Here is a 16,244-nt window from a genome sequence, read left to right on the forward strand (position 1 = left end):
GACCAGGGAATCTGAACGGTTGGATTGATAAAATTGTATGCCACGTGTATAGTTTCTTTGTGAATGTCCATGGATGGTCATACTCTCCGGAGTATCAATCTTAAAAAAGAGCACGTACGTATTTCCAAGCGCAGATATCGTATTTATATACGTATTCTGTCAATCATGAATTGGAGGAAGAGTATTTCAGAAGCCTCACTGCTTCTCTGATTTTGATGCATTGCATGCAGCAAAAAAAGGAAGAAAAAACAGAGAGAGAGAGAGAGAGAGAGAGAGAGAGGAGAGAGAAGGGGAGAGAGAGAAGTGTACTGGTCAAGTTTCATCTCTCTCCTGTCAGCATATTTTTACTGCATTTGGTTCTTCTCTCTCTTCTCTAAAAACCTCACTCTTCATCTGAAAGAAAGGGCGAGAGATTTCCAGGGGAGAAAAAGAAAGAAGGAGAGAGGAAAAGGGAAGGTTGGGATTTCTATTTTCTTTTGAGGATTTTCTCTGCTTCCATTTCTGATTTCAGCGATTTCATGCACGCCCTTTTTTTGTGCGTGTAGTCCTGGGGCTTGTTTCATCTGGGTTTTCTTGATTTTGGGTCTCAAATATCAGGTTGGAAGTTGTTATTGTTCTTCTGATGAATCTTCAGTTCCTGGCCTCAGTTTCATTGATTTTAGAGCTCTCTCTCTCTCTCTCTCTCTCTCTCTCTCTCTCTCTCTCTCTCTCTCTCCTCATCTAGGGCATTGGATTTGTGGCTTTTTGTTGTTGATTCGTTGATTTCATACTCATGGTTTTAATGTTATTCGAAGCTTTATATATACAGCTATGGATATTTTTTATATGGTTTTTTTTTTTCTTTTCTTTTCCTTTTTCTTTTCGCTCTGTCTATTCGATGCTTTTGTAAAGGTTTCAGTGGTTTGGAATGGTGTTTGGGATTCATGCATGCATGGTTTCAATGATATGAGAAGCTTTTATCTGCATTTTGTAGAGGTCTCTCATCTTTCTTTTTTGATCGATTCTCCTGTGAATGATCTCAGAGGGGTTTGAGATATTGTTTGTTGCAGTAATGGAGGTTTCTGATTTGGGTCTTTTTTTAAAGTTTGGATTTTTGTAGCGTTTTTTTGGGGAGTTTTTGTTCATTGCTGAAAGTCCTCTCTGGTGTTTGAACGCATGAGAATCATTTAATATTTCCTCAGTTGAATTTAAATCACTTTATGATTCTCATCTGGGTCTATGAAATTATAGCCATTCCTCTCATTTCAATGTATTCTTTTTCAAATTCAATGCTTGATTTTGATCTATGCCTTTATGTTCCCAAAGCTTTCTGAATTTTATTCATGTTTTATTTTACTGATTTGCATGCAGGAAATTTCTGGGTTTTCCCCCCTTTGAAGCCTGAGATAATGCTGAGGAAGAGGAGTAGACCAGTTCATAAAGAGCAGAGCATGGGTCATCTGATGCTTGATTCTGCATCAGATTCAAGTTTTTCATCTGATGCTTTTGTGCAGAAAAATAAAACCACCTCATTTTTCAGTGTTCCTGGCCTTTTTGTGGGGTTTAGTACCAAGGGTTTATCGGATTATGATTCTGCCAGGAGCCCCACTTCCCCTCTTGATCACAAGGTTTTTGGTAATCTCGTCAATCCGCTGCGGTCGCCTAGGTCGGGCCCCGATGGCGGGCTGCCTCAAAAGAGCTGGGATTGTAGCCGAGTAGGTCTCGGCATTGTTGATTCTCTCAACGATGAAACCAAACCTTGTGGTGCGAAGATTTTAGGATTTTCAGAGAGTCGGAAAATACTGTTTGGATCTCGGATGAGGATCAACATCCCTTCTTGCAATACCCACTTGCAGAATTCACTTGATTTTTCTGCAACCCCCAAATCATTGCCTAAGAACTACGCGATTTCTCCACAGACCCTGATTGAATCTCCCCGTCCCCAATTGAGTAGCTCAGATATGGTATTCGGGTCCGGCGAAATCCTGTTAGAGAACAAGGTGATTGGTAAAATTCGATCCTGTTCATCAGATTCTGGTAGATCACGATCATCCCTTACCGGCTTAATGTATTGTAGCCAAAAATCTAATTCTGAAGAATTTTGGTTGGATTCGAGAAACACCCAAGATGAATCTCTTCCATCAGTTAAAGGTGGTCAGGATTTCGGCAATTTTTCTGGTGTGAAGTCGAATTCCCTCCCGATATCTGTAGGGTCTAGCCATGGATTTCCAGGCTCTCTTTCTGCTAGTGAGATTGAGCTTTCCGAGGATTATACTTGTGTCATTTCACGAGGTCCAAATCCTAGAACAACTCACATTTACGGCAATTGCATTTTGGAGAGTCACCCAATAGAGTTGGATGAATGTAATAAGAAGGAAGGATGGGGGATTGGATCTCTTGGCCCAGTTAAGTGCTCGGCTGATCAAATACCATATCCGTCGGATGATTTTTTGAGCTTTTGCTACTCTTGCAAAAAGAAATTGGAAGAGGGGAAAGACATATACATGTACAGGTTCGTTTGAAGATCTTGAATTTATTCATTCTTTCCTTCTTTTTTTCTTCCTCTGGTGGATGGTGATTCAGTGTTTTGATACTGAATGTGAAATGGATCTAAATTGCTTGTCTGCCTGTCTCAATTGATTTCAAGTATTGATTGGTTTTTGATGCATTTTAATGTCTAATTCAAGTAAATGGCATCGATTCTGTATATTGAATTGTAATTTAAGATTCTCAAATATCATTTCTCTTGCAGAGGTGAGAAGGCATTTTGCAGTAGCAGCTGCCGCTCTGAAGAGATTTTGGTTGAAGAGGAAATGGAAAAACCGGCTATTAACTCTTCTTATTCTCCCGAATCAGTTTGCCATGAGGACATCTTCATGGACGGTATGGCTGTTGCTACGTAGCGTAGGCAAGCAGGAGGCTGGATTGCTTTCTGGGCCCCATTCAGCCATGATTAGTGAAACGCCAGCCTCCTGGGCCCCACTCAGCCATGATTAATGAAAAGCTGCTGAGGTAAATCGGCCTGATCATCTGTTTAAGGAGCTGTTTATGTGAATTATTAGCAGCCATGGATGATAGCCCTGTATATTCTTTTGTTTACTGATTATAATTCCAGCTTTCATGATGATGTTGGTGGGCCATGGTTGGCAATCAGCCTTCGTTCTTCCATTATTGGAATATGGATAAGCTATAGACTCCTATCTTATAATTTTGATCAGAAAGGGTTGTAGCCACTGTTCTGGCTCCCCACTTTTTCCCTTCTCCTCTTCTTTAGAGATAAATGTATAAGCCTATGAACTCAATGAATTCATGATCTAATATGAGCTACTTCTTAGATATAATCCATCTTCTATTTGTCTATGATCTCCCATCTTCAGTGGTGATATCTCACAAGAGAAATAGATTGTTGCTTGAAACCCATTTTTACATTGTGGATGCAGCTGCAATAAAAATAAAAAATAAAAAATACGAATGTTGCTTGAAACACATTTTTCTTTAAGATGTAATCAACCTTTAGTTTGTCTACAATATACCTTCTTCAGTTGTGACAATTTCAGGAGAGAGATTGAATTTTGTTTCAAACCCATTTTTATGTTGTGGTTACGAGCCAAGAAAAATAAATGAATTAATGTTGCTTGAAACACATTTTTCTTTTAGATTTAGCATTCTGGTTGTATATGATATACCTTCAGGCTTCAGCTATGAAAACTTAACAAGAGAAACTAAATGTTGCCTGAAACTCATTTTTATGTTTTCGGCACAATCGAAAGAATGAATGAATGTTTCTTGTAACACATTTTCACTGTGGGTACAAAATGAATTTTTACTCTGGCAGGTATAATGGATTCATGGAAGATTGGTTTTGTTCATGGTGCCTGAATAGTTAAATTAGATAACATCTTATTCTGTAATGAACAAGGAAACAATGAAATTCACTAACTATATATTTAAAAACAAGAGAAGAAATTCTCGGTGTGTTTGCTTTTTGATGAAATCATTTCATGGATGTAGAAAGTAGGGCATGGAATCCTTCGGGAAATGGAAGACTACCCCATTAAGGAAATCTGCATGATTGTTCTGGAGTGCAGGTTCCCATGAATTCAGGTAGAATTGTGAAAGAGTCATCAGTCAAATCGTTGCTTTGTTTCCTTTCAACGCCATTTATTGACTTTTTTGTGGCGAATATTGATTTCCCCTTTCTTTATTAGCATGGAACTGAAGAACGGATTCCACGCATTTATCTTCTTTTTCTTGCAAACTTAAGGACTGTTGATATCATTTTCATTTCAAAGGTCTTGGAAAAAAAAAACCAAAAGAAAAGAAAAAACACACCCCAGAACGCCAATCTCCACCTTTGAATATCCTAATTTGAGGATTTCTATCATTGCTTCTGGCTGTGTGCTGAGATAGCACTTATTGTTCTTTGTCATCCATGCCCGGAAAAAAAATCGCATCTGTTTGTTCTTTGTCATCTGAGTTGAGAAAAATTGTGAGTCTGTTTTAGGCATGACATTTATCTTCTTCTCATATGATTCAACATGAAATAGATTTCTGGCGCATGGTTCCAACAAGTACCATTTTCTTCTATCAGGCTACACTGAATGAAAAATTCGCCCCGCACATTCTTGAATTCTCACTTGGTGCACTAGAAAATACTCATAGGCTGCGTTTGGATGCATAGGTGAATTTGAATTGTGAAGTTTTAGTTTAATCAAAGAGGAAGGGGCAGAAATGGATGATGTTTCTTAATGATTGTAATGAGAAAATAACACTTAAATGGCAGCTATGGTTCTTTCAAGTCCTTGAAAGTAATGTAATTCCATCTAAAGCATACTCTTGCAATATAAATGCTTAGGTGTGTTTCCGACAATTTCCTCTGAAAGAAAACAGGGAAAAGTGGGAAAAATCGGAATAAAGAGATGAAGGGAAATCCGAATTTTTATTGATTTATTTCCTAGAGAGATGAGAGATAGTTATACATTGAGAAGAGTGGTTGTGTAGCAGAATTACATACGAGAGAGATGGAGAAGATTTTCAAGTTCAAGGAGTGTCCTGAACAAATCCAATCTATGTACTGAAAAACTTTTGATACTCTCCCTCAAGCCGGGGAGGAATATGGATGAAACACAACTTGTGAAATGAACTTTAAAATCTTAGTTTTCTAACAGCATTTTTAAAGCAATTGGCTAGTCGTCCTCATACCAACAAAATACAAATTACCTTAGCATGAACTTTCTCCCTGATGAAGGGACAATCTATTTTCAAACACATTTGGCATGGTGTTAGAACCTACAATAATGAGAATGAGCAAGAATGCTTGCCTAAAATATATGATTCTTTTTGGAATGGACCATATCAAGCATGGGATATCCCCAAGGGGTTGTGGGGGTTTTTTTTTTTTTTTTTCTACCAATCGAGGCTCTCTCTTCACCACCCCCTGTTGAGATGTGAAGTCACATCTGGAGGCCGCTCGACTCAAAGTCCAGTAAGCATCAGGTTTTGGGTTCCGAGGTGCTCGACCGGTCGTGGCCCATGCTCGACCAGTCGAGGTTACGCAGATTCGTTTCCGGATTTGATACGGACTGTGAATTTTTTAGTCGGTTTTCACAGAGGTGCGAAAGGAAAGTTACATAAACTATAAATAGGTGTCCCTAGGACTTTTCTTGGGGATGAGAAATAATTTTAATGTGTAGGCAAATGGTTTTCTTTGTACTTCCGAGGGAGAGGTTAGTATATTGCCCTTGTAATCTTTGTTTTTTTTCATAGTAGAAGTTTGCATCCGTGGTTTTTTTTAACCCTTGTTGGGGTTTTTCCACGTATATCTTGTCTTATGGTTTGTTTAGAATGCTTTGATTCTTTTTCTAGTCTATATTTCTTCTTGTTTATCGTTTGTGGGTGAGATTAGAAATTGGATCTCGGTTCACTGCGTTATTAGCGTGCTACGCAACAACTGGTATCAAAGCTATTGGTTTAGTTCTATTGGGACCGATGACGGAAGAAGGGAAGACTAGAATTGAGAAGTTTGATGGTTCAAACTTTGCCTTCTGGAAGATACAGATGGAGGATTATCTGTATCAGAAGAACTTCTATATTCCTTTATGAGGAAAAGAAAAGATGACAGATGATGAATGCTTTTTATTAGATCGGAAGGCTTTAGGAACGATCCGACTCTCTTTGTATAAGAGCGTCGCCTTCAATATATCCAAGGTGAAAATCACGAAAGAATTAATGGAAGCCCTAGCCACCATATATGAAAAGTCATCAGCGTCCAACAAGGTTCATCTTATGAAACAGCTATTCAACATGAAGATGTCAGATGGTGGGAGCGTGACTGAACATCTAAACGAGTTCAATATAGTCACGAGCCAGTTGGAATCCATTGACATTATTTTTGAGGATGAGGTCAGGGCATTATTAATCTCATCCAGTCTGTCAGACAGTTGGGATGGTTTGGTGATTGCTGTGAGCAATTCTTCAAGGTCTACAAAGCTGAAATTTGATGATGTGGTCGGTCTAATTCTTAGCGAAGAATCTAGAAGAAAGGCATCGGGAGTTTCAGGGGATTCAGGGAATGCTCTAACGTTGAAGAAAGAGGAAGATCGTTGAACAAAAGAGGAAATAAATACGGACGTTTTAAGTCGAGGACTAAGTCCAAGGGACCGAAAGACAAAGATGGGTGTTGGCATTGCGGCAAGAAGTGGCACATAAAACGTGATTGCAGGGCCCTCAAGAAACAAGAAGGAAGCTCTCAAGGCGGGAAGGATTCAGTGAATCTATTTGAGGAGAGTGGCACAGCGGCGTTGATCTTATGTCTTGATGGGAGGAATGAGTCTTAGGTTATAGACTGGGGTGCTTCGTTTCATTCCACTTCATGTAAGGAAGTTCTGCGTAATTATGTATTAGGTGACTTCGGGAGAGTCTACCTGGGTGATGATGAGCCATGCAGTATTGTTGGAAAGGGAGACGTTCATGTCAATCAGAAAGACGGAATGACTTTGAAATTGAAGGATGTCGGACATGTACCAAGTTTGAAACGAAACTTGATCTCAGTGGGGCAGTTGGCCGATACCGATTATGTGACGACATTCACCAGTGATTCTTGAAAAATCACAAAAGGTGCCTTGGTGATATCTCGAGGCAAGAAGGAAGGTACTTTGTACCTGACTTCAGGATCATATAATTCACTCACAGTCGCATCAACTGGAGTGAATGGGTAGTTATGGCATTAGAGGTTGAGACATGTATGAGAAGGGGATGAAAGTGTTATTGTTAAAAGGGAAGCTACCAGGGCTGAAGTCTATGGACTTGAAATTCTACGAGAACTGCGTGTATGGCAAGCAGAAGAGGGTAAGTTTCAAGAAGACAGAACGCGCTCCAAAGATCCATCTGTTGGAGCTTGTACACACTGATGTGTGGGGACCGGCACAGGTATCATCTCTTGGTGGTTCACGTTATTTTGTTTCTTTTATTGATGATGCTAGTAGAAAACTGCGGGTTTATTTCTTAAGACATAAATCTGATGTATTTGATGTATTTAAGAAGTGGAAAGTTATGGTAGAAAATGAGATAGGTAAAACAGTAAAATGTCTCAAATCTGATAATGAGGAAGAGTACTATGATAAGAAATTTGAGGAGTATTGTGCAACAAATGGAATCAAACATCAGAAAACGATTCCAGGGACACCACAGTAGAATGTTGTGGCTGAGCGCATCAACAGGACCATCCTTGAGCGCGCTAGGAGCATGAGGTTACATGCAGGGTTACCCAAGACCTTTTGGGCAGATGCTGTGAATACTGCCGCATATCTCATCAATAGAAGTCCCTCAGCACCATTGGATGGTGGGCTACCAGAAAAAATGTGGACTGGAAAAGAAGTGAACCTTGCATATCTCAGAGTGTTGAGTTACACTTCATATGTTCACATTGATGCAGAGCACAGAAACAAGCTGAATGCGAAGTTCATGAGATGCACGTTTCTAACGGGCAACATGATTTTGGCTACCGGTTTTAGGATGAAGAAGACGGGAAAATCATTAGAAGCAAGGACGTAATCTTTAATAAAAAAAAAAAAGTGATGCATAAAGACTGTGCAGGAAAATAAGGCCGATGAGAAAGAATTCGTAGAGATAGAAGAGTTATAGGACACGGGTGTTATAACACCACAGGATAATTATGCACAGGAGCATTATGAGGCAGAGGCGTATACACCGTTGTGAGGAGGTCTACTCGGGAAAGGAGACCCACGGTCCAATACTCACCCTCCTTACATTATCTACTGCTGATAGATAATAGTGAACCAGAATGTTTTGAAGAGGCATTACAGTTAGATTAAGTGGGAGCAGGCCATGGATGATGAGATGGACTCTCTTGAATCTAATCGTACATGGGAGCTAGTCACTCTACCCAAAGATAAGAAAGCTCTTCATAACAAGTGGGTTTACAAACTGAAGCAGGAGCGCGATAGTTCGAAACGGTATAAGGCTAGATTGGTTGTGAAAGGGTTTCAACAAAAGGCAGGTATCGATTTCACTGAAATATTTTGACCTGTGGTGAAAATGTCTATGATTTGTATGGTCTTGAGTATAGTAGCTACAAAGGACTTGCATCTAGAGCAGCTAGATGTTAAGACAGCCTTTCTTCATAAGGACCTTGAAGAAGAGATATATATGCATCAGCCGACAGGATACATAGCACCAGGAAATGAGAACAAGGTGTGCAGACTGAAGAAGAGTTTATATGACTTGAAGCAGGCCCCGAGGCAGTGGTATAAGAAGTTCGATAATTTCATGTCGGGAAACGGTTTTAGGAGATATCATGCTGACCACTGTTGCTATTTGAAGAAGTTTAATACGTCGTACATCATTATTCTTCTGTACGTTGATAATATGCTTGTGGCCGGTTCAAGCATAGAGGACATCTTAGATCTCAAAAGACAAACTGCCTAGAGACTTTGCCGTGAAGGATTTAGAAGCTGAAAAATAAATCCTAGGAATAAGGATAAAGCATGATAGGGAAAATAAGAAACTAGTTTTATCACAGGCAAAGTACATAGCTAAGGTACTTTGATCGATTCAATATGGGAGGTGCTAAGCTGGTTAACACTCAATTAGCAAACCACTTAAAGCTATCTAAGGAACAAGGGACAAAGATGCAGGAGGAACGGGACTACATGGCTAAAGTCTCATACATGTCAGCTATTGGGAGTCTCATGTATGCTATGGTGAGCACGAGGCCAAACATTGCTCAAGCAGTAGGAGTTGTTAGCGGGTTCATGAACAACCCCGAAAAAGAACATTGGGAAGCTGTGAAGTAGATCCTCAGGTACCTAGTAGGTACTAGGGATGTAAGGCTGTGTTATAGAGGATCGGAAATCAGGCTACAAGGCTATGTGGATTCAGATTTGGCAGAAGATATCGATAATAGAAGAAGCACTACAGGTTATGTTTTTTCTCTGGGTAGTGCTGCAGTCAGTTGGGTTTCTCAGTTACAGAAGATAGTATTTATCAGTATGACGGAAGCATAATATTTTTGCGGCTACAGAAGCATGCAAGGCGATGGTATGGATGCAAGGTTTCATGGAAGAGTTGGGTAAGAAGCAAGCAGATTGCAAGCTGTACAGTGACAGTCAGAATGCAATACACTTGGCTAAGAATTCAGTCTTTCATTCAAGGACCAAGCATATTACCATCAGATATCACTTCATACATTTGTTACTGGAAGATAGATCGATTGTTCTGGAGAAGATTCATACAAGTGAGAATCCTGTGGATATGCTGACCAAGGCGATGAAATAGGAGAAGCTGAATCTCTGTTCAGCTTTGATTGGTCTTCAGGCTTGAAGACGGGAAGGTGGTGCACTGCGAATGTAGAAGACGAAAGTTTATGGCGATGTATCTCCAAGTGGGAGATGTTGAGATGTGGAGCCACATCTGGGGGCCGCTCGACCAGTCGAGTGCCCTGTTTGATCGGTCGAGTGGCCCACTCGACCAGTAGAGGGCTGGCTTGACTCGAAGTCCAGCGAGCATTAGGTTTTGAGTTCCGAGGTGCTCGACCGGTCGTGGCCCATGCTCGACCAGTCGAAGTTACGCAAATTCGTTTCCGAGTTTTTCCACGTATATCTTGTCTTGTGGTTTGTTTGGAATGTTTTGATTCTTTTTCTAGTCTATATTTTTTCTTGTTTATTGTTTGTGGGTAAGACCAGGGATTGGATCTCGGTTCACTGCGTTGTTAGCGTGTTGCGCAACACCCCATGGGGATAGTCTACATGAGTGGTTAACGGCGACAGATTGTAAATTTGTTGATAATTTACCAATCCACATCAATTTTTTTTTCCACTAAGGAATCGTGATGTCTTTCTAATGGGATTGCTCCAAGGCTTTGGGAAAGTTAGAAACTAGCAGGATTAGAAATAATGAGATTCTCCATTTTCTGAATGAACAATCTATAAAAGCGCATTGGTTTGAGCAAGATACAACTTATTTGAAATTAATTGAATGAATGTTCATTCATAAAAATGAATATTTCTTTGAGATTCCAAGTATTCCATGGTATGTCAATTAAATTCTATGATATGTTCAAAACATTTCATAAGACATTATTGCAATTCAATTTGATGGTGCATGCAAACGCACCCTTAGAAAGCACCCTCGATGAATCTTTTCGGCATGATGGAAGTCAAAAAAGCAGGATTTCGGGAGATGATCAATAATCCCTTTTAAAGCTTTTTCATTAGTGTTGTGCCCCTGTGTATACACTTTCCTAGGAACCCATGAGAACTCAACGAGAGCCTTTGAGAACTCATTTCACCTGATGTGTATGTGCCATTTAGGCTATACATGCCTTTCATTTGCTTGGATGAATGGTTGGGTAAAAAAATCCCTTTGTTTTGCAACTCAGGTGGGCCCTGGTGAAAATAGAGGGTGGGAATTCCCTCCCAATTTGCCATAGCCCACCCAAATTTTGATCAGGTTGACTTTTGGGGCTTGGGGTTGTTTGTAGTTGTTCACGCATCACGTTAGATGTTAGATGTTTTCTCAGAGACCAGGTGGACGTCTCAGCCTGGGAGCATCTCTTTGCATGTGGGGCCACCATGGTGCTTGAATGACATCTTGCTTGTCCAGGCAAAGTTGTTCCTTCGTGAAAAAGAGATGCACCAAAAATCAGGCCAATTCAGCTATTCGGTGGGGACACTATAGTAAACCATGAACAACCGAAAAAAAAAAATTTCCACATTTACATTAGGCATCCTATTTTCATCCGCGGATTTACCCGAATCTCTGGGACATTCCATTTTTCACAATGGGACTACCTTTCTGGATGGAAGAGACGTTGTATAAACCGGCTAGAGGTCATACAAACTGTTGTACCTTATTTTTAACCAATTTTAGGAGAGTCAATTAGGGACGGACATCTATCATTGCACAAGAAGCATACAACACGAGTATGATTTGTGAAGATATTTACGTCGCATGTAGCAGGAATAACAACTGGCTCTAGTTAGGTAATACATGTCATCCAAAGTCGAAACATGATTCAGTGAAAATTGGTGTTGAAATGGTTATCAAGACAAGTGTCAAAGAAGAGTTTGAAAAGTTGAATTGGTGCTGAAGCAGTTGCTATAATTGTTAGACGTGGGAAGAAGCATCCAGATGATTACGCTAAAGAAGTCTATAAATGGCAGAAGAGTTCCACAAAGCAAAGTGTCTCATACTAAATCAAACAGATCATATCTATCAATTATCATTTATGTTTCTTAGCATAACCAATCTTTTACATTGCTTAGCGTAACTAGCAACATAATATTACATTAGGAGTAATGGTAATCCAGTAGCCGTAATCTGTAGCGATAATTCAAGTCTAAGCTCATGAGTCAGATGAATTCTATATTAATCCAACCTAATCTTCTATTGTTCTCTTTTTTCTTTGGGAAAGGTGCTTTGCAATTACTCTTTGCGATGGACTGTAAGTATTTCTTTTTTGTTTACTTTTGTATTTGAAAGTCCACCTAATCTTGTGTTGTTCTTCTTTTCTTTTTTTCGGAAAGGTGCTTTGCAATTACTCTTTGTAGTCGACTATAAGTATTTTCTTTTTGTCTACTTTTGTATTTGAAAGTCCTTTCATAAGGAAGGCAAGGGGCAACCCATTTTCCGAGGACGAACCCTTCCCTTCGATAATCGCTGATCATCTTAAATAGCTCACGAGTGGTGGAATAAGCGGATGCTCTCCTCAGATCTCTGCCTATCTTAGCACTTAGGGTCGAAGTTGTTTGGTTGGAATTGAACCGCACAATCGATTCTAGCATGGCCGCACATATTACACGTGACCAAATTTGAAACCAATATACAATAATTTTTGGCATGCCCAATGGGACACCATATTTGGTAAACATACCGATGTGATTCTATTCTAATTAATTGATCCAACTTTAAAAATATGAGTTGAAGGGTTACCCGAAACTCGTTTGGGACTAATGAGCCCACAACACTTTCTACACTGCCTCCACTCAGGAAAATGAAAGTGCAACCGATATCTAAACTCCTGAGTTCACCATCAAACCCAATGCCCAATCCTTTGAACCAAGAAGGGGCATCCTCATCTTGGTGCAATCCTCTTGAGGTGATATTCGTTGGGTTGCACGATATATAAATAGGATCCAGCATATTGCGAAGCAAGGAAGGGCTTAAGCAGAGCAAGCGTGAGCTTGAGTAAAGCAATCCCGAATTTAACCAGACACCTTCAACAGGTGGATAGTCAGCCATACCAAGAACTTGAACCAGATGGTTGCTATCCTTTCCGAGAGGGGGCCTAATGCACCTTAGTAAAATGTTGAGGTCGGTTTTATTAGAAAGTTGGCACAACACCTCCTCACAATGGAATACACATTTTGCTTCGACACATGGTATGTGGAATGAACCTCTACTTGCCGAATGCAAGTAACCTGAGTAGAGAGCTAGAAACTTCATTCATGAAGTTAGAAATTTGATAGGTCCAAATCCGCCACCAATGGTTGAACGTCAACAACCGGATCACGATCAGTATCTATAATCCTTAGGGGGTGTTTGGAGCATGGGATTAGATGGCTTTAAGTGGGATGGAATTAGCGAAATGCAATAATTACATGGTGTCAGGGATTGTCATGTAATCCCATGGCTTAGAAGTCATCCCACTTCATGTTTGGAAGAAGCACGCCAAATGAATGTGTTTCAACCCTGCCACTATCGGTTGGTGCTCTATGGGCCCCACCATGATGTATGTGTTTCGTCCATGCCATCCACCCATTCTTCTAGATCATTTTATGGTATGAGCCCAAAAATGAGTTTAATCCAAATCTCAAGTGGACCTCATATATGGTATGAACCCAAAAATGAGTTTGATCCAAATCTCAAGTGGACCACTGATTGAACGCCCACCGTTAAAAACTTCTTAGGGGCCACAAAAGTCTTGGATCAAGTTGATATATATTTTTTCCCTTCATCCAAGTCTTTATGACCTAATCAATAGGTTAGATGTCAAATAACCATTATAGTTGGCCCTAGGAGATTTTTAATGATGGAATTCAATCACTATTGTTTTCCCATGGTGTGGTCCACCTAAGATTTATATCTACCTCATTTTTGGGATTAAGCCCTATAATTATACTTCAAAATGGATGGACGACGTGGATAAAATACATACATCATGGTGGGGTCCACATAGCACCGACTACTAGCTACCTAACACCCAAACCACACCGCACACTTGTGTGTTTACATCACCTAGTTATGCGGACCCCATTATGATGTATGTGTTATATCCACACCATCCATTCGTTTTGCGACATCATTTTATGGGATGGGCCTGAAAATGAGATGGATCCAAAGTTTATATGGACCACACCACATAAATCAATGGGTATAGCAACACCCACACAAACTTAAAGCAAGATTGTGGCAATCCCTTGCCCAGGCGCCAATTCCAAGAAGGGGCTTCAAAACCCATATCTGATGTGAGTCCCAGACATAACTTTGCAATGATCCATAGGATCTTAAAACCCACTCCCACCTAATCCTCTTTAAACCCATGATCCAAACGCTCCCTTAGTGGTAAGCCGAGTCTAAGCTCATATGTTGGGTGAATTTTATATTAATACAATTCATTCTTCTTTCAAAAATGTGCTTTGTAGTTAGTCTATGCAGTCGACTGTAAGTATTTTCTTTTTATCCACTTTTGTATTTGAAAATCGTTTCATATGGAAGGTAAGGTGCAACCTATTTTCAGAGGTCGAACCTTACCCTCTAATAATTGCATGATCATCTTAAATAGCTTATGAGTGGCTGAATAGGCGATTGATCATTTCTAATCTCGATCATATACAATCAAGTTTGACGTGTCTGCATATTTTGGTACTTCAAGTCAAAGTTATTCGATTGGAATCTTGCCGTAAAGTCGGTTCTAGCACACCTGCACATAATACACGTGACCGAATTTGAAACCGGAGGCAGCACAATCATCATAATGGGTCCCACATGCTAATTAGTTGGACGTACAATTAGTTTTATGTGAGCATTTCTCATTTTATATATATATATATATATATATATATATATATATATATATATATATATAGACACACACATAATTACAAAATTACAGGTATTTACAAGCATATTGATGTAGGCCACACAAGCGCTGAAGAGAACACCCGATCAAAATGATATTGATATTCTGTCCCGTTTTGCTTTGTCTGAGCATAAAATACGAAATTAACATCCATATAAGTCCTATATAGATTATTACAATAAAGTTGTAAGGTTGTGCTAGAAAGATAATGAGGTCGCGAGCAATGAACATGAATGTGGATCCACTTTTGGTCCACTTCAATGTGACTCTTTTCTGTGTATAAATATGAAACCATTTACCATGATCGACGGCTCCAGCAAGTTAGATTATGGCCCACATAATCCCCACATTTAGACAGAGCAATTGGTTGAGTGCTTCATGGCTGATAACTTATCTCTCAGTAAATAAATAGTTGTAGGATTTCAAGAATTTAAATATTTTAAATATCTTTTCATTATTATGTTGTAACTAACTACGTCCATTTAATTTAATGGATCCATGCATCCCAGCATGAATGGTTTTCCAAATTACACCTTTCTTTCTTAGCCATAGAGGGACACCCCTATCGCTCTCCTGATCCCAACCATCCATCCAATTCATTCTCTTTCACTGATTCGGTTAGCATCATCTGCAACCATCTGCCAGTTGGGAGATAATTGTGGAGATACGGTATCAATGACCCTTATTCAATGGCCAACATTTCATATGCATGCATGCATGCCTCTCATGTGATCATAATAGTTTCTTGCAAATTCTGTTTGGTTTGTCAGAACCAATGGATGGATCAATAGATGTTAGGGGCCTTGCACAAAACTTTAAGATCTAACTTCCCAAAACAAACCAGAATTATGGGATAATAAAGCAATGAAATAAATTAAAGCATAAACCACATGATACAAGAGATTTTTACGTGGAAAACCCTCAAAGAGGTAAAAAGCACGGGACTTTGTCCACATCAACAATCCACTATAAAGTAGAACGTTATAACCGATCACAAGCACACACCGCTTGGATCAAACCTTCTTCACTCACGCAGGAGTGGATAAACAATAAGAGAATAAAAGAAAAATGGAGAGATCTCACCGATTACGAGGATGTAGAAGCGTTGAGATATCAAGTGCACAGTAGATCACCTCTACGAGCAAAACCTCCATTCCACAAGCTTCCTCTCTCTCTCTCTCTCTCACACACACACACACATACACACACACACACCTTTGATAGCTCTAAATCCTTTTAGTAAACCCTTGCAAAGCTTTAGGAAATCCTCTTGCATTACCTAAAAAGGCCCTAGGCACCCCTATTTATAGTTTAAGATACTCTCTTTCGCATCTCTTGCGAAACCGCCTCAAATTTCCGCAGTTCGCACAAGATCTGGACTCAAATCCGCGTAACCTCGACTAGTCGAGCAAAGTCCTCGACTGGTCGAGACCGTTCACTCAACTGGTCAAGTCGGGCCCTCGACTGGTCGAGCACTGTTCACTGAGCTCACTGGACTTTGAGTCGAGTGACCCTCGACTGGTCGAGCACTGTTCACTCGACCGGTCAAGTAGTGCTCTTGACTGGTCGAGCAGCACAGTGATTCCACTGTTTGTAGCTTCCGAACCGCACCACATCTCTTCTAACCTGAGGAAAACCCCATCAATAGAAACCCTAGCTATCAAAA

The 16,244-nt window shown here is 39.9% G+C and overlaps 1 protein-coding gene across 2 annotated transcripts; it reads left to right on the top strand.

The window, feature by feature from the left end:
* Positions 1-233: 233 nt before the first annotated feature.
* LOC131254421 (FCS-Like Zinc finger 8-like) lies at positions 234-3,320 on the top strand. 2 transcript variants are annotated; one of them, XM_058255379.1, is made up of 3 exons: positions 234-456; positions 1,351-2,491; positions 2,732-3,320. In XM_058255379.1, exons 2-3 carry the CDS (start codon positions 1,389-1,391, stop codon positions 2,880-2,882), a joined length of 1,254 nt encoding a protein of 417 aa, XP_058111362.1. In that variant the 5' UTR covers positions 234-456; positions 1,351-1,388; the 3' UTR covers positions 2,883-3,320. The 2 variants fall into 2 exon arrangements, with proteins under 2 accessions (XP_058111362.1, XP_058111363.1); XM_058255380.1 differs by lacking the exon at positions 234-456 and adding an exon at positions 469-597.
* Positions 3,321-16,244: the final 12,924 nt, after the last annotated feature.

Source organism: Magnolia sinica, chromosome 1 (genome assembly GCF_029962835.1).
Source record: "Magnolia sinica isolate HGM2019 chromosome 1, MsV1, whole genome shotgun sequence".
Classification (NCBI taxonomy): domain Eukaryota; kingdom Viridiplantae; phylum Streptophyta; class Magnoliopsida; order Magnoliales; family Magnoliaceae; genus Magnolia; species Magnolia sinica.